The sequence below is a fragment of the Solanum stenotomum genome, chromosome 1 (assembly GCF_019186545.1).
Source record: "Solanum stenotomum isolate F172 chromosome 1, ASM1918654v1, whole genome shotgun sequence".
NCBI classification, from domain to species: domain Eukaryota; kingdom Viridiplantae; phylum Streptophyta; class Magnoliopsida; order Solanales; family Solanaceae; genus Solanum; species Solanum stenotomum.
The window spans coordinates 22,087,984-22,111,574 of NC_064282.1; the positions used below are offsets into that span (position 1 = coordinate 22,087,984).

Here is a 23,591-nt window from a genome sequence, read left to right on the forward strand (position 1 = left end):
TGGATTAAATAGTTTTGAATTATATATTATTAATAAAAATTAAATTTTGGTAAGAAGTGACTGCGAGGCTATTGTAAAATTCCACCAAAAAATAGAAGGAAAAAATAGTAGTAAAAGAAGATGGCTAAATTTTCTAGACGCCACATCAATATACAATATATCTTTAGAACATATAAAAGGAAAATATAATTCCTTAGCAGATCAACTAAGCAGACTTATGAAAACTAATTATTGATTTTCAGAATGAGTACAGGCAAGAACAAAGACAAAGCATCCGGTTCAAGTTCAAGTAACAAAAAGGTTGTTCATGAAAGGGTTAAGTCTTTAAGTTTACTTAGTTCTTTCTTAATTTCTTTCGTTTCTTTATAAAAAATTTCTAGTTGGTTATTTATTATTTCTAGTGGACTGTTATCAATTATTTTATTTGTTGCTACTATTGATTGTACTTTAGAAATTATATCTAGTTGTTGATTTTTCAAAAAATATATTATTACAGGGGAGGATCTATTCAGGCGGGTGGGGGTGCCATGCCACCCACGAGCTTCGACGGAAACTTTATGTATATAGGTATATATATACACAGTCTATATATAAATAATAAATCCGCCACCCACAATACCAAAGTACTATGTGGTGCCCGTGGTAAAAGGTCAAATGTTTGAGCCTCAGGTCGCGGGATCGAACCCATTTGACACATTTTCACTTTTTTCTTTTTTAAAACTGAAGGCTTCTCTCATAAATCATAGTATTAGCCTTTCAACCTATTTCTTTTTTTTCTTTTTTACCATTGTTTCAAATTATTTTCTACTTTCTTTATCTTTAAATAATTTTATAAGTAAGAAATTTAGCCTAATTCATCCTACTCCTAACATTAGATATTATTTTTCTATCCTATATTATTTATTTATATTTTACTAAAACTAGTAATTAAAAATTATTTGTCAATTGACAAAATTAAACAACAATTTTTATTTTTTTTTCTTTATCCTAACAATTAATTTTTCTTTAAAGTGTAAACAAAATTTGTAAAAAATTACAAAAAATGTTTATCTTAAAGATTAAAATAGTAAACTATCATTTTTATTTATAATTTCTTAAAGAAGTAAAAGAAAAAGTTAATAACTAATAGAAAGAGGTATAAATTGTTTTTTTTCTCTTCTCAATAATTTCATAAACACTTAAATACATCAAATATTCTGCAACAAGAAAATATAACAAAAAGATCATCAGTAATTTTAACCAATAATTATATAAGTTTTGATACTATTTTCATGTAACCCAAAACATAAAATCATTCATAAACTCCTACATATATACATACTCTCTCAATTTATATGATATTTTTTTATTCGTGAAATTTTATTAATATTTTAAAATATTTATTATTATTACATTAACATAATAAGAATTGCAACTTATGTTTGTTCATAAATATTACCTTCTCGCTAAGTTGCAATTCAACCAAAAACATTATTAGTTGCGATTCTTGTCATGTTTATATAATTTTTTAAAAAAAGGGAACAAAAAAATACACCTTATAGCTTGACTTTCAAGAACAAAAAATAAACCTATAAATTAATGGAGAGAGTAAAATGAAAAAAAGAAAATAGGTTAATTATATTTATATTTTGTTGATTGACAAGTAATTTTAAATAACTATTTATGTTTATCCTAAAAATAATACAATTGATTTTGTAGAGGTTAAAAATAAATATCTTAATTTATCTTAGTTTGAATCTTTTTTAAATACGTAATTATTTGACCTTAAATCAAAATAAATATTAATATATTTATGTTTATTTGATTTTTGACAAATGAACATTATGAACCACCATAAATTTTTTGTAAACAGCCAACATGCACTTTTTAAAAAATTTATACATGTTTATTCCAATTTTATTGATTGATTTGTCATATAAATCGAAAAGACGAGTAATTCGAATCAAACATAAAGATAATTTAGGCGATGAGTCTATTTGGCACCCAAAGACTCTAAATCCTGGATCAATTGAGTTGCATGTCCGTCTAACATTTGAATGACCTAAATTGTACGATCAAAATAAATTAAATGAATAAAGGGATAAGGGCCTGAAAAATATCTCAACTTTGGTCGGATTTGCTGTTGCGATACTAAACTTTCATAAGGACCTATTACCTCCCTAGACTATTTAATACCATATTTTTTACCCCCTGAACTATTTAATTGTATATTTTAAAGGTATATATGTGCCACGTTGACACATTACTATTTATAATTTTGCATTATTTTTTATGTCCACGTGGGCAAATATATATGTTAAAAATACGGTATTAAATAGACTAGGAAGGTAATAGGACCTCATGAAAGTTTAGTATCGCAACAGCAAATCCGACCAAAGTTTGGGTATTTTTCAAACCCTTCATCGACACATTTAAACTTAAATAACTTAATTCATTTATAATTTTATGATCTAATTTATCACTTTTACAAGTTACACCCATGCTTTAGATTGTTGTACTAAAAGTGAATTGGTGTACTAATATTAATAACTTTGATTTTGGATTTCTTTTTTACCTAGAACATTAATATTAGGTGCAGCTGTATGTTGGGAATGTACATGATTTAAAATCAATTATTAGAAATTATGTTGGTGTATTAATATAAACAACCTTGACTTTAAATTTTCTTTTTTACCTATAGTAGTAATATTAAATTGGGAAAATTAAGCGGAAAAGCAAACATATACTAATTAATTAGCTAATATAGCTATAGTTTGAATTAATTACGGTTCACAGCTTAAATTTAGCTTTAATTATGTCACTTGTCCTCTTTTATACATATACAAATACAAATTATACACATATATATACAATTATATGACATATATACAAATACAATTAGCCTCTCTCCACTCTCTGACTTTCTTAATCGCCTCTCTCCTCTCTCCTCCCTCTCCCAATCCCTCTCGCCAGATATACAAATACATATGTATATCAGTTATATATATGCAATTATCTAACAGATATATATATATATATATATATATATATATATATATACAATTCGTCTCTCTCCACTCTCTGCCCTCTCTTGCTCGCCTCTCTCCTCCCTCTCCCAATCTCGATCACAAGATATACAAATACATATGTATATTAGTTGCATATATATAATTATTTGACAAATATACATATATAATTCGACAAATATACATATACAATTCGCCTAGCTAAGAATCGTAATTAAGCTATTTTTGAGTGGCTTTATGCGAAAGTTCCCTATTAAATTTGGTTGTACGTTAGGCCTATTTGGACATATTTAAAATCAGTCATTAATTTGAAATTATCTAAGTGTATTAATATGAACAACCTAGACTTTTGATTTTCTTGTTTATCTATAGCCGCAGTATTAGGTTGTGTTACACGTTGGGCCTATTTAGACATGATTTAAACTAATAATTAATTTGAAATTATGTCGATGTACTATTACTAACAACCTAGACTTTTGATTTTCTTTTTTGTAGTTGTACTGCTGTAGACTGTAGTATTAGGTTCTGTTATACGTTGGGCCTATTTAGACATGATTTAAAAATAGTAACTAATTTGAAATTAATCATTATTAGAAATTATGTTGGGTTAAAATTGAAGTTGTTTTTCAACACGTGTAATTTGAACTTTTAAGTTAAATATATTTTTTTTCATAATTATGAAAATCCCTCAATTTTAAAAAAAATATTAATTTTTTTTCAATTTTTATACAATCTTATGAAATAAAAAAAGCATAATATATAAACAAGGTATCTGAGTATCCTAACGAGCCATATTGATAAATCATATCTTCATGTTCTTTTTCTAAATAAATTTTCCGATTGCATGTCATTACAAGCTTTCAAATTCACATAATTCATACAAAAATTTATCAGCCAAATAAATATGATAATAACTAACTATCATTTAATACAATTATTCTAAATGGTAAGGACTATTATTCACGCTTCATCAAAAAGGACTATTATTCATGTTGAGTATGAATTTTTTTTTATAAAATTTAAAATGATGAATTAAAATTTTATTTTTTGAAAAAGAATTGAAATTCAAATTTGAAAATTTTATTTATTAATGGTTCGTTATATTATTTATTATTGTTACTATTATTTTATTTTTTAACATATTATTATAAATATTTTGATACATAATTTTATTTATTTTACTCGAATAAAAATTCTATAAAAAATAAGTGGATCTCTACAACATAAATATGAACACATTATTCTCTTCCAAGTTCCATCCCTATATTAATCGTTGTCCATGTTCACATTATTACTCATTATTTAAGATTAAATAAAGATATCTATTATTAATGAGATCACATGCTTCCATCATACTTCTTATATTGACAGCAAATTAATTTTGCATCTATAATATGGGTGCTAAAAATAGAGAATTTATTACTCTCGCTCAAATTATTTATTATACATGTTTTTAAAGAAAATATTAATTAGGATTAATTTTTAATTATTTTATTATTATTTATGTTTTAAAATATTAATTTTGTTATTTACTCTATTATTATAGTCTTCAGGAATAATTTAAGATAATTATTTTTAAAAATCAGACGAATAATTTATAAAACAAAAAATAATCTTCTCACACTTTCTTTTCTTCAATTAAGCAAACAATGAGATCAATTGAGAGCTTGCATACCGTACTTGTGATGAAAATTAGATAACCTTTTACCTAGTTTTCGATTTAGATCAATTGAGAGCTTGTACATGATAACTAAAAAAGAAATGACGGGAGTATTATTTTTTACGTAGTTTTCGATTATATAAATTTTGCTTCAAAAAAATTAATGATTTCACGCATGAATTTACGGTCAAAATTATTGTTTGACTCTAAAAAACGAAAAGTGTTACATAAATTGAGACAAACTATGAAAAGTACTGTTTCATTTCTCGAATTCGAGTCCCTTTAAGTACGAAATCGCCTTCCCAACACGAATTCGAATTTAGTCGGACTCCAATCTGACCAGAAAACCATGAGGTTGATAGGTTAGCCTTAGTCATAAGTCATAACTCAAAGTTTAGAAAAATAATTTTTTCCAAATATGAGGTTGATAGGTTAGCCCTTACTCATAAGTCATAACTCAAAGTTAAGAAAAAATATGTTGGGCCTGTACATGATTTATTATTAGAAATTATGTTGGTGTATTAATATAAAAAAACAACCTTGACTTTAAATTTTCTTTTTTACCTATAGCAGTAATATTAAATTTGGTTGTACGTTCGGCCTATTTAGGCATGATTTAAAAAGAGGAATTGACACAAAGGCACAACTACATAGAATAGCAATTTATAGCCCAATTTTATTTAGCAATTAATAGTCCAAAAAAAATAATAGCATATATTAGCCCAAAAGTAAATTAACTGTATTTTTATAGATTTACTTTTTTACCATCTCACAACCAATTGGCAATAAATAGAAGACGTGGGATTGTTTTGTGATTTTAATTCCTATAACTAAGGAAGTTAGCATTTCAGTTTCCTTAAATTTCTAAACCCAACTCCATTATTAGTATATCTTTTTTAAAATAAAAAAAAACAACGTAGAGCAAATAAGAGCATCAAGATATAAATGGCACCTTTGATTGTTTTGATTCATTATAATGGAGAATGGGATAGTAATAATAATTTTGTAGATTGTTCCATAGAAGTGGTGGTTATCAATACGGATATTGATTTCAAATCCTTTATATGTTGATACTTCTATTAATTCTTTTGAATTTCATTATAAAATCGACGTTCAATATCGATGTTGAAACGAAACAATATAGAATTTCGAGTATACATACAATTGAAGAAAGAATAGGAAACTTTCAAATACTATCCATCATGTATAACTTGAAAAGTTATTGGCATACATTATACACTTTCAAGTGCTAAATTTGAAGATGGAATTGTCAATACCAATTTGATTGCTATTGGTTTCAACAACACAAACACTTTATATTTTATTGGTTACAATCATATGATTGTCCGAGAGACTGAATTTTAATGAATGCAATATTATTGAGTGTGTTACTAAAACTATACTAACAGAATGTCAAGTTTACAAGAAATTTCTCTCTCTAATATCTATGATAAAAATAATTATGCTATTCGAATGATGTTTCAATTTAAGGTGAAAAGTTTAAATACGTCAAGGTATTATCAATTAAAAAAACAATTATGTATACATTATGCATTCTCTAAAATAAATGATGTATATACTTATGTAACGAGTTTATTAGGCTAATGTATTCAATCAGTTCAGTAGGAATTCATAATGTTTCACTCAAAGAATATTTATGAATACATTATAAATTTATGTATACATTGTTAATTGTGTATACATAAAAATATTGTGTATTCATTCAATTAGTTTATGTATACAATTAAACATATGGTTTCTACTGCAATGTATACACATTTATGTATACATTAAATATGACTAATTCGTGTATTGATTCAATTAGTAGTTGTACACATTAAATTGAATGACTTTATACCAATGTATACACAATCATGTATACAATTATTATGTGTTAAATATTACTAATTCAAACCAAATGGCATTACTAATAAAAAATACTTTCTCTTGTAAAAAATGTATAGAATTGCAGTAAATAAAATTCTATAAACAAATTCTACATTCAAGTTACACACTGTTTTGTACTTATACCACCCAAAAAAAAAATGAAATTAAGATTTATTTTTTCAAAAGACTCATGAGAGTCCTTTTACCCATGAAAATAAATATAAAAAATAAACACATTATGAAATCTTCAATTCCACAATATAAAATTCATATAGTTTTGGCAATGACAGATTAAATAAATATATATATATATATATATATGATAGAGCAAATATAATCAAGAACAATGAAAAGAAACGATTTAGTAAATGAACATAAATACGGAAGAGAAAATTTAAGCAAATACAGATTATATACATGTATGAAGAATTTGTAAGAAGATAAAAAATAAAATAAAAAAAAAAACGGTAAAGAGAAATGTTGAAAGAATGATTAACAAAGAATTGTTTAAAATAAGAAATGAGAAGAAGAAAGAATAAAATTTTAACTTTTCAATAAATAAAGGATCGGTGAAAAAAAAACATATCTTGAGAAAAATTTGGAGAAAATTAGGGAATAAAATAACTTTTTAAAAAAAAAAAAAAACCCACTTTCGAGTAAAGGAAAATATGGCTAATAAATGCCAAATAAATTTTCAAAAATCTTTGTTTTGCTAAAAGATTATAAATGGGTTATTTATTGCCAATTTTAACTATAACATGTCATGCTATGCCAATTTTTCATTTAAAATCAATTATTAATTTGAAATTTGTTAAGGCACTAATATTTAACAAGTATAAATTATAGGAACCACATATTATAAGTACTAAACAACATCTTATCCCTTCTAGTTTTTTATTTTAAAATCCCTTAAAAATGATGTTTGCGGGATCAGGGGCGAATCTATGTGTTAAATTTGGGTCATCGGAACCCGTGGTTATCTGACTAAACTCGATATATTACTTGTATAATTATTAAAGATTATATTAAATTAAAACTTGTGGAACCTATTCTAAAAGTCGTTGGATGGTTCACTGGTTTGACAGTCAGATTTTAACACCAAGGTCCTGAGTTCGATCCCAGCCAGACATAATTTGCTTCAATTTTTTTATTAACTAAAACTACACGTTTTTTTTTTAAAAAAAGCGAAATTCTAAAGTCGTTTTAAAAATATGAAGTCAGTATAATTGTAAACTGATGATATTTTTTGTGGTAATGTAATATTTTATGTTTTGCTCGCTTAGTTATTGTTTGGTCTTATCTTTAAAACAATGGTGCACCCGTTTTTTTGAAATCCTGGATTCGCCTCTATGCGGGATAAATAGCGTTGTGCACTGGATACATTAGGTTTGATACATTCCACATAGCGGGATGCATAGCGTTGTGCACGAGATACATCAGGTTTGATACATTCCACATAGCGGGATACATAGCGTTGTGCACGTGATACCTTAGGTTTGATAGCGATATACATAGCGTTGTGCACGGGATACATGCGGGGATATATAGCGTTGTGCACGAGATACATTAGGTTTGATACATTCCACATAGCGGGATGCATAGCGTTGTGCACGGGATACATTAGGTTTGATATATTCCACATAGCGGGATACATAGCGTTGTGCACGGGATACATTAAGTTTGATACATTCCACATAGCGGTATACATAGCGTTGTGCACGAGATACATGCAGGATACATAGCGTTGTGCATGAGATACATTAAGTTTGATACATTCCACATAGCAGGATACATAGCGTTGTGCACGGGATACATGCGGGATACATAGGTAAATAAGAGATTTTTGAAAATTTTGAAATAAGTAGGGATAAATGGATATTAAGGTAAGTAAATGAGTGTAGTTAAGTAATTTGTCCTATTAAGAACCTAGACTTTTGATTTTCTTTTTTATCTATAATCATAGTATTAGGTTTTGTTATACGTTGGGCCTATTTAGACATGATTTAAAACTAATAATTAATTTGAAATTATGTCGATGTACTAATATAAACAACAGTAAAAGACATTAATGTACTTTTTAATAAATTTTGGACGATATATAGAGCTCTCATAGTAGTTTAGTGTAATACTAGTAAGTTCCTTTTTATTTGTAATTAACAACTTCAGGTTCAAATTTCGGGGAAAAAATTACTATTTTCTTCGATAATGTTCAATAGCCTCTTAGATTAATGTCATGTGGATCATAAAATAATTTATGGTTGAAATTTATTTCAAATCTTATACCTAATAGAAGAGTCAAAAATGGTAAAAGCAAAGCTAACAGTATCTATTAAAATTATCCAAAAAAAAATCGTTTAAAAAAACCATCTAATTAAGATGAACCTAATCATATAAGGAATTAAACTATCTAATTCTACAAACTTCATACAAGTATAAATAATATGACCTATTTTTGTCACGTTAACAATATGCTCTCGAGCGTGCCTATATTTATTAATCTTGTGCACGGTAGATAAATTGTTATTTTCTTGATCATTCACTTCACAATATATATATATATATTTGAGAGTTGAATTTAGAAAAATAAAATTGAGTATTATTTTTTTTTTAAGCATCTAGTGCATTTTGCTTGTGCACTTGAAAGGAAGAAAACATTTTTCATTATTTGTAAACTTAAAAAATGAAAGATTTATTTATGGAATTTACATTATAATAACTTTTCAAATCAAAATAGAGACTAATGATTTGTGAATTCAGCCGGTTTATATGGAATTTAAATTAACCTTTTTAAAAATATATATATTTTAATATTAAAATATTACTCGTTGTCAGAAAAAAATAATACTGAAATTAATAGTACATGAAAAATGGTGAAGAATTCCTTAAAATTCTAAGAAGAATTATAGAGTATTTTGTCAGTTGTTAGTCAAACATGCTTTCTGAAAGTACAAATTATGCTCAAATTAAATATGGATTATATTTATCAAAAGTATACATAGAGAACTGAACATATAATAAGATAAAACATAAAGTAATTTCTATTATTTTATATCTAATTTCTCAACTTCCCATGGTCGGCAAGCATGTTTGACCATTAATCATCATAATTTTAGTCCGTTTAAAAAAGATATTTTGTTATAATTTTTGAATTTTAATTTTGTTGTAAAATAGTAGTTTGAGTTTTCCGATTTTGGGTACAAAATTATCTTTGTTAAGAAATACTTTATCTTTTCTGTAAAATTTCTTGACGTTAATTCAGATTTATTTGAACTACAATATAAATTTCAAATCTCGAATGATTTTATTTTTTTTGTATGTTGTAAATTCAAATCTGGTGAGTTCTAGATTTGTCCCCCTACTCCCACTTGTCATGTGCTTTTAGATCGACACATGCAAAGGACAATTGATTATTATAAAAACACCTAATTAGTGGTGGGTCGAAAGATATAAAATTTCACTTCATTTTTTAGTAAAAGTGGAAAGTATTAGATTACTTATTAGAATTTTGATGAATAAAGTTATTTAATATTGGTAAAGGACATCATAAATATTGCATTATTATAAATAGTAATGTGTCCATATGGACACATATATATCTTTAAAATATACTATTAAATAGTGCAGGGCTATAAAAGGTCCTCCATAAAATTTGATATCGTAACAACAATTTAGGCCAAAATTGAAGTATTTTTCAAACTTTTTTCCCTAAAAAAAATAAAAACCTATAAAAAGCAACACCTCTAATAATACCAAAGATAATGATAAAAAGAGAACCACGCATGTAGCACCTTGTTTGGATAATTATTGTCGTTTTCGTAATCCATTGTATTACAGTATTTTATTTTGAGGAATATGATATTAATTAATTACAAATCGTTAACGAAATTAAGTGCTGACACAAATTTTATAAATAAGTAGTTAGATATACTGAATATAAATATTATTAAAATTGATAATAAATAATTAATGATAAGCTACTTTTTGTTTAAAATACCTAAGATATCCTTAAAATTGTTATTGAAAAAATAATAAATTCATTAATATCCTTTTAATGAAAAGGAGAAACGTGAATAAATAAAAAATTATTGATTAGGAGAAACGGGAAATATTAAAATTGATAATAAACAATTAATGTTAAGCTACTTTTTGCTTAAAATACCTAAGATATCCTTAAAATTGTTATTAAAAAAATAACAAATTCATTAATATCCTTTTAATGAAAAAGGAGAAACGTAAATATATAACAAATATGAAGTTAGGTTTTATATTAAGACTCTAAAAAAGAGGTGTTATATTGGAATAAATATTTTGAGAATTTTTAAAAAAATATTAAAGATAAAATAGTCAATATTTTGGCCAAATTAATAATGTTCATAAAATGCATACAAATCAAATTTGCCATCTTGTAAAAATTGTACAAGATAGAGTTATTATTCAATTTCTTTTAAAATAAATAACAAAATATAAATATTAAATAATAATAATAATAATAATTTAAAAAAATAACGTTATAGTTAAATCAAATCAGTAGTTACATAACATCACTTTCATCAGTATATATATTTTTATAATAATCATTCTCTACAATAGTATTTCACTATAGTGATCAATACTTTTTAGAATCAGCTTTTATATTATGTTACATTATTTAATTTTTTATACCATTTAAATAAAAAAGGACATTATCAATTATGAGAAGTATGATGGTAGTACTCTTCTAGTACAATAGGAATAAATTAAATCTCATCATTTGAACTATAATTTTGAGTGTTAGATTTCAAATGATCGCATAAAAACTTATTTTAAGATTTAAAAAAAATACTTTTTAATTCTCTTTATTACATATTCTTTATAATATAGTATCTCACTATAACAATAGGAATAAAAATCATCTTTTGAATTTTTTGAGTATCAAATAGCAAATGATTGCATAAAAAATATTTTAGATTTTAAAAGTTCCACTTGTTAAATTATATTTAGATATATGACATTTGTATTTTGAAATCGCCTTCAAACATATATTAAAATATTTTAAAATTTCTCAACACATTTTTTATTAACACTACGACAATTATTTTGTACTATGATCGAATGTGCAGGCAGAACTTCATTGTAATATGAGGAAATGTTTGGCGGCAAATTATTATAAAGAAGGTTCTTCAAATTTTTGTCATTTGAAGATACTTCATAAACAAACAAGGGAAAAGAATTAATAAATATATTTTCTCAAACTCTATGATCTAGAATTGATATATTTCCTACAAATAATGTATATATACTCTTTTCGTTAATATATCTATATTTATTAAATTTTTAAAATTGATTATTTGATTTCAAAAGTATTACATGACTTTAATATATTAGTTCACTAATTTTCATTCCTTCAGACCCGAATCAAATGAAAAAATATATAATTTCTCTTTTACTTAATCATAAACAAATTTGGATCAGATCTAATAAAAAATTATTATTATTTTTTATAAAAAAAATTGATTGGATCTAAAAGGGTATAAAGAAAATGGATGGATTTTTTTTAAAGCTATGTAGTTTTTAAAATAGAAAACTACTTTTTTTGAAAAAAAATAATCTATTAATAAAAGTGATAAATATAAATCATTTATTAAATAGTCTATTTTAAATGATAAAAATATATATACATTATTTTTTAATAAAAATTACATTCACTCTAAATGACGAAATTCAAAAGTATACTTACTTTCTTTTCCAACAAACAATGCTTGATTCTCATAAAAAGGTTAAAGTACCATGAAGATGAACTTTAATTTAAAAAAAAAACAGACATGTCCACCACTCACATTTCTATATAGTGGGGGGAAAACATTATGGAATGTTAGTTCTCATTAAGATAAAATATTATAAAAAGACATAATTTAGATCTCAAACTATACTTAAATACTCATTTAAACAAGCTGTAAGATGTTATTATGATTCCTTCTTAAAAGAATATTTGTTGGACCCATCAGCCGCCCATTACTCAAACAATAGAAAATGTTTGAACCTAAAATCTCTTCATCAATATGGTAAGTTTTTCAGAGGTGTATTCACGATTTTAAGATGATGGTAATTATAAAAAAATTGATTCAAGATATAAATTTGACCGGTTTGATATTTAGGTTTTTATTACTGAAAATTGTTAAAATTTTAATATTATATATATATGAATTAATGAAAATGTCAAACTACCAATAGGTATTATCTAATTTTTTTTTTTAAAAAAGATAAATATAAAATTCTAATTTCTAAAATCACGTAGAGAGGTGCATCCCATCATTATCGCATTATAGTGTGGGTTCACAAATCTTTCAATATTTTTTAAAAAATATAACACTACTATATATGATCTCGAGAGGGAAGCATGGGTTCACGTGAAACCGTTGACTCCCTTAATACGCCCCTGGTTTTCCCTATCTCTTTAGGAAAGGATTTTATTATCAAAATACAAAAATAGCATTTTTAAAGAAAGCAAAAAATAAAACACATTTTGAATATGCACAATTTCATTTGGTCAAATACACATACAATTCTAATTTGTTCCTAATTTTCACAGTAATACTTTATCTCAATTATGTTTCATTTAATTATTCAATTCTATTTTTTATATTTCATATAAACACAAAATACTCAATGAAAATACGTCGATTGTATTAAGATTCACTGATTTCAAAAAGAAATTAATAAGTAAATTAGAACAAACCTCTAGAATTCATTATTTTTATTGCTGTTGAGTTTTAGTAATATTATTAACAATGAATCGGAGTTTTTTTCTTTGCATGTATTGAAATGGAGTTAAAAATTTTAAAAATAGAAATTCGAGTTAAACTTAGATAAAAATCATAAAATCGAATAATATGAAAAACAAAATATAAGACGCTATCTAATTAGATATTTTTATCTTACTTTTTATATTTTTAATCACACTAAATAATTGATACCAAATAATATTCTTTATGTTTGAAAGGTATATGAAAAAGGAATTGGAGTGTTAAAAGGAATATAACTAAAGTGGAATATAAAAATAAAAATTGAAGACAAATTAGATTCATTTTCTATGTATTTGACATGGCGGCCGGCTTCGTGTGTTAGAAAACAAGACATCTGTCTTGGGCTGTCTTAGAAAATAGCTTTAGACATAAGTATTAGAGTCTAAATAACTTTTTAAAGCATATGGTGTTCGATATTCTTCGTCATACTTTTGAGATATTGGTGCTTCTGTCATCTAAAAATTAAAGTATATATACTATTTATACTAACGGACATACACGTGTCATAATCTTATTCATTGATTCGATATTTATTAAATATCGGATCGATGGATAAGATTGCACCACGTCCCTATTTAGTCTTTCGTTAGAGTGAAACACATATATTCTTTAATTTTTGAACAACAGGGACATAAATGTCCCAAAAATATAACAGAGGATATCATATGCCATTTACAATAATTTAGAAATATATTTATTCATTTTGCCATGTATATATTAACAATTTTACATCTTAAAAATCTTGATGAATAGTCTTTAGCTGGCCTAGTATTTGACTATTTTACTTTTTTTATGTACCCTTTCTATATGTGGTCCATTGGTCCAGCTCTTTGCTTGCCCATTTTCCCTATTTAAAGTTGGATATCTAGTCAACACTATTACCCACTCAAATTCCAGTTGTTCAAAGATATGCTTTTATGACCATTTTTATATGTATTTAATAAAAAAAATCATATAAATATTTTAAAAATTATCGAATTTTCGAGAATCTTTCACTTTATTTTTGGATCCACCCTTAGTTACATTATTTCTAATATAAATATATATTTTTTTCTTTTTCTAGATTACATGTACGATTTCAAAGTAAAATCCAAAGCGGCAATATAGACCAAAGTAATAAAATAAAGATGGACAAATGGAAAAATTAAACTTGCATATGGACATATAATTTTGTTACTAGTGTTTGAATATGTGGTTTGGAGTTAAAATTTTAAATTTTTAAATATTAAAATTTTATTTATGGTATATATTTTGTAAAAAGAAATAAAGAAGACTTGCTATTCAAAAGTTTCAAAAAAATTGGCCCATGTTTGTTTCTTGCAAAAAATTATATTAAAGAATAAATAATAATTATTATTATTATTTCTGATTAGTTAATCATTTAAAAATATGTATGTTTGAAAATTTAAATTCACAAGTATTTATGTATAAAAAGCATATGAATATATGTGATTAGTCAATAATGTGCCCTCTTAGAATATTTCGATATCGTGTTTTTGAATTATGATTTGCTTATATAATAAGATTGTATAAAAAATTGAATAATTATTTAAATATATTTTTCATAATTTGTAGGATTTTCATTTTATGAGGGAAAAAAATTAAAGAAATTTAAATTACTTGTCCAAATAAAAAGTGAGTATTTTCAAAGATGTTTTCGTGCGAACCCAAACAAGACATACTAAAACACTCTAAAACGTAAACTAAATGCGTAGACCCATAAGATGTAAGTACTGGACATAAAAGCGTAAGTCCTGAATGTAAAAAGATATGCCTTGGACGTTAATTTTGGTTTTATTATTTTAAAGTAATTTTTGTTATAAATCATAATTTTTTTTATTATTGATGTAATAATATTTATACTTTATGCAATCATAATTTTCATATTGTAATATTTTTTCTAAAATAAAATAAAAAAAATTAAAATAACTCACCATAATTTTATTTTCAGATAATCATGCCTGAAAATTGATAGTATTGAAATTTCTTTTATAAAATTATGACATTATATGACTTGTAACCATGTTTGGAACTTATCCCTTATTTAGTTCGATATAAAGCGTCTCGACTCACGCTCTTATGTAGTACAACACATACATTTCTAGTACGGCAAAATGTATAAAATTATGACATATACATTTCTGTAAATTTGTTCTTTTCAACAAAAAAAAATGTAATTTGAAGTTGTATGAAAGTTTTGGAAAATATTTTTCTTAATTTTTAAAAGAAAATTATTTTTCTTAAATTTGAGGATAATGAGTTAATTTGAAAAACATTTTATCCAACCAAACATTAGTCACATCTAAAGCGTCTCGACTCACGCCCTCGTCTTTAATTTGAAATTTATAGTGATTCGCATGATGAACGGGGCCCTAAAGATGAGTGAAAGAGACGTGGTTAGATATATCTGACGTGGCCACGAACCCCCACTCCTGTTATGGTGTCTTTCAATTTTTGAGTGCTGGCATTAGGCATATATATGAGTTGTTGTTGTAGTTGTTTACAGCATATTTGCTTTTTCTAGGATCCGTCTCCGTTTTGGCATTTCCATTTTCCCATCTTAAAGCTGTAAGCTTTCTTCTTTTCTTTTCTTTCTTCTGCACTATTGTTAATTTCATGTAAAACTCTCTTTTCTTGGTTTCATCAATGGGGTTTCTTTAATCTTGTTTTTAGATCTTGTGATTTGGGAAAAGAGATGTCAAAACAAGGGGCTTTTGATCTGGCATTTGGGGTTGGAGGAAGAATTGGCAAGGATGAAGTTCTCTCTGCTGTTGACAAGTATATATACATCTCTCTCTGTTTACCTGTTTTTTTTTGGTTAGAAATCTTAATCAATCCCTCAAAAAGAGAAAAAAGATGAACCCTTTAAGGTTTAGAAGCTAAAAATCTGAGATTTGTATGCAACCCCTCAAAAGGAAAAACAAAAAAATGTGGTCATCTTTTCTTTTTCTTTAAAAAGATTCAATTTTTATCATATATTTTTCATGGGTTTTAAGTCTTAACTTTATGTGAGGTTTGTTTAGATTGATTGATCAGTTAGGGTTAAGAAGTTATGTATTTTGATTGGGCTGGATCATAGAGGCTTCTTTTTGTTGGTTACTACTGTAGATCCAATTTTATTTTTGTGTTATGCATATAACTTGTTGAAAATGGAGTTTGTGATGCTGATCTGTCATTTTCGTCAAAGATTCTGTTGTGCCAACATTATGTACCTAAGGTTGGATAAGTTAAGAATGTTTCACTGACAACACAATTTTTAAAGTACAAGAAAATTTGAATTGGAAGCTATATTTTTGACTTATTTTTACTTTGGGTCCTTGGTGTCCACAATATTTTTTTTATATATATATATTTATGGTGATAGGATAGATCTTTTTTGGGAGTAAGTTACTCTGCTGTCCTGTTTTGTATTCATATTATTAAATGCCTGTTTTCTTTGTTGAGTACCAAAAAATGTATTCTCCTTTCTTCTTTCATTTGTTTTTATCCAAAGGGGTGAAGTGGTATTATTTATTGGTTTTCTAGTAATAAAAAATAGAGAAACTCTTAAGTTTAGTGGATGGTTAGGAAGTGAATTATTTATGTATTAAAATCTGCATAACTAATATCATGTTTCGTAGCATTTTAGTTGCTATGGGAGTATAAAACTCAGCGCTTTATACAACACACCAACTATACATTGAAATAACTAATATATGCATAACTAAAACCTTGACGATTGATTTAACTATAAATGATAATCAACTTGGTGGATCTCTTAAAGAGAGTTTCTTTGACATGTGTGGATATCTCTGTTTTTGAAGGTTCTTGGATCATTTGTAGTCAAATAAATGAACACATGAATCCTCTGTCAGTGTCCTAAAACTAGAAATGGATGCCAAATATCTGCTACCAGCCAATTTCTTAGTTGCAGTTGACTTCCCTTTTTTCCTTCTTCCTTTTTCTTGTATGATTACTAACCTTCTGGATTTTAGAATTGTATTTGTTGATTTGAAATTTTTGTCAAATGCTTTAGGTATGAGAAGTACCATGGTTATTATGGAGGTGAAGAAGACGAGAGAAAGGATAACTACACTGACATGGTGAGAGACATTCTATCAATCTTATAACTTCATTATCCCTTTGAGAGCAGGGGTGTATTGGTTTACGAAAGAGAAGGAAAAAAAATGATTTTTACACCTTGCTCCTGACTCTTAGATTTGATTTTGCTGAACAAAATGAACAAAGAGAACACATTTTTTTGTTTGGATAAATGTAGACAGACAACTCCTTTTCTTTTATTTTTGCTCCTTAAGCTAAATTATTGATATTTATGGGAAATACTAAAGCTATGGTGATCGTGAAGGTTTTTGAGGTAGCAAATACTATTGGTTTTAGTTGGAGGTGAAATATAGGAAACTAATTTCTCCGAGACAAGGACTCTTTCGTTTCAGCTTTCAAGTATATTGTCACTTTTCTGCATTTTGGAACCTAGAACTCTGCTTTTATTGAGAAAATAAGTTCTTATATTTGAGGAAAAGGCAAAATTTTCGAGACTAAAGATCTGGATTGATGTTGAATTAGGGTTACAGCAGATATAGTTTAGTCATGTCTTACATAAATTCTAAATGCACCAAACAAGGTCTATTACTACGATGACTGATAGTGCAAAAATGGGATTAGTGTAAATCTAAAGTAAGTTGGAGAAAAGCTGTATCAATAAACCAACAATCCCTTGGAATCGATATGGCTTAGTTTTGTTATGCAAGTCCTCGCATTGTTCTTCCTCCTGCGCACCAGCAAAAAGCTTACAAGAATTATAACTCAAAGGATATTCATGTCAAAGTTGCTATGAATAGAGTTGTTAAGATCATTACACGAAGCGAAATTCTACATAGGTGGTACTAGCAATACCTGCTGGTTAGAATTAAGACAGTTGCTGTATTTACACTTACATTAATCTGATGTTTGCCAGTTGCCACAAACCTTTTTCAACTCGGTATGAGGATTTAGAGAATCTCCTTATTATATGAATATTGCAAATTGCAATGAAATGGATCTGAATAGAGTGGAACGGCTATGGAGGATGCATGTGGCCTACCCCAACTGTTTGAGATTGAGGATTATTGGCTGATGATAGATTGATTTAGCTATTGAAGCTTTTATCCTCCAATCAGTTCACTGTCTTGCTTAACATATAGTATTCATGTACATTTCGTTGAAGCACAATTATGTAATCTGGTGTAACTGCTAAATTAGTAATACATCTTATATTCAGGTAAACAAATACTATGATCTTTGCACCAGCTTCTATGAATACGGCTGGGGAGAGTCATTCCATTTTGCACCCAGGTTTGTTTATCTTGGTCCATTCATACATAAGTGAATGAATGTTAGGTTTTGGTCACTTAGTTATTACTTACTATTTCGATCACATTGCCTGCAGATGGAAAGGAGAATCACTCCAGGAAAGCATTAAGAGGCATGAGCACTTCCTTGCCTTGCAATTGGGATTGAAACCAGGACAAAAGGTTTGGCTTGCATATATTATCATTAATGAAAAAGAAGACATAATGAAGTACTTGCCTTATATTACTGCTCCAAATTACCTGTTGAAACCGAGATTATGACTGCAGGTCTTGGATGTAGGATGTGGAATTGGAGGGCCATTAAGAGAAATTGCTCGATTCAGGTGAATGAAGATATTTTTTGAATTATTGAGCTCCCACTATCATTTGGGCCCCATATTCCACTTTATCCTTTACTGGGTGATTATTCAATTGAAATTTGATGAAATTCCATATTGCATCATGCTATATAATGCCAACCCTGCCACGCAACCAATATAATGGATCCTCATGATGGCAGTTTAGCCTGTCTCTTTCATGTGTTTCCTCTAAGCGTATATCCCACATTATCCCATGGCGAGTGGTAGGATGAACATTAGGCTATTGGTGTGCACTTGTTTGGCAACTGCCACTCATCTCATGACTCTTTAGACTTAAACTTTGTACATTCAATTTCATATCTTTAGCTAAGTTATGCATAGACACTCTATCAAAGCTGAGGTTGAATGTCTGTACTGAACATTTGGAAGTTGGGAACACAACAAAAGGAATGCTTGTTCATTTAGGTGCTTGTTAGAGTGTTCACAAAGCTTTTGAGTTTAACATTTTTAATTGACACAACTAAAGCAGGTAACAAGGCCTGCAAATTCCTCACCTGCTTCTTTTTACTTCTAATAGTGGTAAATTGTATATAACTTGATCTGTGAATTTACTTATGGTAATCTGCCTATCTTACATGGCAATTTCTGTAGAGTCTCATCATTTTTATTGTAAATCATGCAGTTCTACATCAGTTACAGGCCTCAACAACAATGAATATCAGATATCTAGGGGACAGGTATTTATTTGCTCCGTGGTTCTGTTTGTAAAACTATCTGTTGCAAGAGGTGATGTAATTAGGCAGAGATTGCCTGTTGTTATTTTGACGATCTATAACAAATTAGAACACAATTGAAGCATGTAGGACCTGTTTACTTTCATCTGAAACTTGATTGTACTTGGATTTTAAGATCACATGTCATCTAGTTTTCTGGTCAATATACAAAAACAAGAAGGATGACTATGTTGCGCTTCCTTTTTAAATGGTTGGAATTTTTTATTTTTTTCCGAGTAGTTGTCTAACACACTTTACTCTGCAGGTGTTGAACCGCAAAGTGGGATTGGATCAAACTTGCAACTTTGTAAAGGTAGTAAACTGTCAGATCAAGTCAATCTCCTTTGAACTGCCTGTGCAGTGGTTGATAGTCATTTGGTGTCTATGCAGGGTGATTTCATGAAAATGCCATTCCCTGACAATAGCTTTGATGCAGTATACGCAATAGAAGCTACCTGCCATGCACCAGATCCGGTGTGTATATTTTTACTGTGTTCAATTTTAACTTTTTTTTTTAAAACCACTTGCGTTGCTATGTATATGCGGTGCATGACCTGATTCATACAATTGTATTCTTCTAGTTTGTTTTAATACATCTGATTTTTGTCAGGTTGGATGCTATAGAGAGATCTATAGGGTGCTGAAGCCTGGTCAGTGCTTTGCTGTGTATGAGTGGTGCATGACTGATGCATACAATCCAAATAATGAAGAGCAGAAAAGGATCAAGGTGAATCTTAAATTTTTGAAGTCATTTATCAATTTATTGGACTGTCTCTGTGCGTTTTTGTGTTTATTTGTTGGATATTTAGACTTATCTTAGTTGTTTATTGGCCATAGGAAGAAATTGAGCTCGGAAATGGTCTTCCGGAGATTCGATCGACACAACAGTGCCTAGAAGCAGCGAGAAAAGCTGGTTTTGAAGTAAGTTTTAAGTCCTTTTCTTCTAATAATATTATTAAGCATTTGATTGCTCATTGCCATTTGTTTACTAAATTCTACTTGTCGGTGATATGTAGGTTGTGTGGGATAAGGATCTCGCTGAAGACTCACCTGTTTCATGGTACATGCCTTTAGATACAAGTCACTTCTCACTCAGTAGCTTCCGCCTAACAGCAGTTGGCAGACTTTTCACCAGAAATCTGGTAAGATTTCTTACAAAGCTATCTCTTTTTGTTTTTTGATGGTTCATCTGTAGACCTGTATGGGAGGTTGGATAACTTTGACATCCCAATTAATTCAATGTTAAGAGTTGGAAGAAAGACCTGAAGGATCCGTTTTGTTTGATGTATGAGATATCCTGTTTCTGTGGCAATATTCTGTTTGTATTCCATTAGCTTTCTATATTTGCAAACAATTTAACTTGAACTTCCCAGTTTACGCTTGAGAAAGCTCTTGTAGCCACACAAATGTTATAGATTGTCTTAGGCCAAAAGTTTCATTAACACAAATGTTTGAAGAGCTCACCTTTCTTTTCAAAACCCTGTGCCTTTCAAACTTTGCCACTTTAATTAATACCATACTACAATATTAGGCTGCATGAACTATGCTGAATTCAATACTGAACGTCAAACGCCCTGTCACTAATTTCGTTGCTTATATGGTGATTTGTAAAAAAATAATTATATAGTGGATGATGTGGTCTTTTATGTATTAGCAATACTTTAGATAACAGTTGGTCTGTCCTATATAACAGTTCATGTATTATTATTAGTTGATTTCATAACAAGTCATGCATGCATTACCATCCTTTGCGTAAGGAGAGCGTAAACTAAACGATCCCTTAAATGTTTTGTTAGGTGTCGGCACTTGAATACGTGGGAGTAGCTCCTAAAGGTAGTCAAAGGGTTCAAGCTTTCTTAGAAAAAGCTGCAGAAGGTCTTGTTGGTGGTGCCAAGTAAGATAATGGCTCTACTTCATATACATACATATTAGTAGTATCATCGAACGTTATGATATATTAACTTTTAAAACCTGTCGTTGTCGTTTCAGGAAAGGGATCTTCACACCGATGTATTTCTTCTTGGTTCGCAAGCCAATATCAGACTCACAGTAATATTTGACTTAGCTTCATTGCTTTAGTTAGCAAATCTTTGAGATTCTTGGCCTTGAACTTACATGGCCAGGCTAATCAAAGGTTATTTCGTTTTTCGCTTGGGGATTGGGGGCTATTTGTTGTTCTTGCGTTGCTTGTTTGTCACCATTTTTGCCATTTGTTGTTGTTCTGAACTCCAAATTGTTGCTAGTTTTGCCATTGATTGTTGTTCTGAAAAATATGCTGTTGATAAAGTTGGGCCTTTTGCTAAATATATGACAATGGCATTAAGGTGATACATTCTGTTGTTCTTCTTGAGAGTTGATAAATATAAATTATTGTATGTCATGTGCATCATTATACAAACTTGGGGTATATATGGACCGGGTTGATGTTTTGGGTTTTCAAATACCAAATCAAATCAAATTATTTGTATCGAATTTTTAAATTTTAATGATGTGAAATGTGTATAATTATGTATAAGGTGTATAACAATGTGTATAAATTGTATATTTTTGGAAAAATCCCCTAAAATTTATGCTATTGGTACTAATCTATGTTCAAATATTAAAATAAGAGTATAGAACAAATTTAAAAGACCGTTTATAATTAAGCCTTTTAAAAGTAATACTAAGAAAGTACTACAACTAACATAAAATTAGATAGAATACTTAAAGATCTTGCGTAATTTGACATTAATTATTAATGGGAAAATTGTATGAAATAACAAACTATTAATTCAAATTAAATGTTATAGCCATAGTTTCTTTTATTTGTAATTCGCAGCAAACATTTCATGTTTTTTGCCATCCCATTTGTATACCGAAATATACAAATAGATCAAAATATATAAATGTAGGACCCATTTGTATACCGAAATATAGAAATGCAGGACCCATTTGTATACCGAAATATACAAATGCAGGATCCATCTGTATACCGAATTATACAAATAGACCCAAATACATATTTTTAATGTATATGTATACCGAAATATACATATTAAAGTTTGCTATGGAGTGCAATTATACAAACCATAGCTATAGAATACAAATATGATTTTTATGTTTGTTAAATCTAAAATTTACTCATTATTAATTGCACGTTTAGATAAGTAATTTTAATTATTGTCACGGCAGTTTAAATAAGTAATTTTAATTATTATCTTGACAATTTGATAGTGTTTACCTCCTAAATGTAGCTACTAAAGTAAACTATTTTTCAACGTTAATCACCTCATATTCATATACTATATTGATTTATTTATTACAATTGCTTATTTCTTCTTATTTCAGGCGAGAGAGAAAGATAGAACCTACTTTCTCATCTCAAAACAAGTATCGCTTTAGCAAAACAATAATTTTCTTAAAATGACTATCACTTTAGAAATTTGAGACAAAAATAAATAATTATTTTCAACTATATCCTTAAATAACTTCTTTTTAATAGTGTTCATCAATTCTTGAGAAATACTAATAAATAGGAATAATTTACTAAACAATCCCTTATATTTATCATTTATCTCAATACACATGATGAGCTAAAGAAATACTTAATTTGGGACAAATAACTAGATTTATAAAAATAATTTAAAATAGTGATAATTTAAATATGCAACTAATAATTCATAACAAATTCAAAAGAAACTTTAGATACTTTGTCTAAACATTAGTATAAAGAATAAATTGATCAGAAGAAAAATAAAAATAATATCGGAATTAAAGAGGATAGTATGTTGTTCTACATTTCTCCTTAATTTCTATTTTATTTTAAGTTAAGTATATAGAAATGTGAAGGATGGACGA

The 23,591-nt window shown here is 27.8% G+C and overlaps 1 protein-coding gene across 1 annotated transcript; it reads left to right on the forward strand.

Annotated features, from left to right (window-relative positions):
- Nucleotides 1–15,787: 15,787 nt before the first annotated feature.
- Nucleotides 15,788–22,129, forward strand: LOC125853521 (cycloartenol-C-24-methyltransferase 1). Its single transcript, XM_049533235.1, has 14 exons — nucleotides 15,788–15,902; nucleotides 16,008–16,112; nucleotides 17,350–17,416; nucleotides 18,592–18,665; nucleotides 18,760–18,844; nucleotides 18,950–19,005; nucleotides 19,664–19,718; nucleotides 20,020–20,067; nucleotides 20,145–20,228; nucleotides 20,365–20,481; nucleotides 20,592–20,675; nucleotides 20,771–20,896; nucleotides 21,551–21,648; nucleotides 21,744–22,129. The coding sequence occupies exons 2-14, from the start codon at nucleotides 16,030–16,032 to the stop codon at nucleotides 21,805–21,807; spliced, it is 1,041 nt and encodes a 346-aa protein (XP_049389192.1). The 5' UTR covers nucleotides 15,788–15,902; nucleotides 16,008–16,029; the 3' UTR covers nucleotides 21,808–22,129.
- Nucleotides 22,130–23,591: the final 1,462 nt, after the last annotated feature.

Coding starts and splice junctions, on each gene's coding strand:
- LOC125853521 (XM_049533235.1), top strand. CDS start 16,030: ATGTCAAAACAAGGGGCTTTTGATCTGGCATTTGGGGTTGGAGGAAGA. Junction 20,068..20,144: donor AAACTTGCAACTTTGTAAAG/GTAGTAAACTGT, acceptor GTGTCTATGCAG/GGTGATTTCATGAAAATGCC. Junction 20,229..20,364: donor CCTGCCATGCACCAGATCCG/GTGTGTATATTT, acceptor GATTTTTGTCAG/GTTGGATGCTATAGAGAGAT.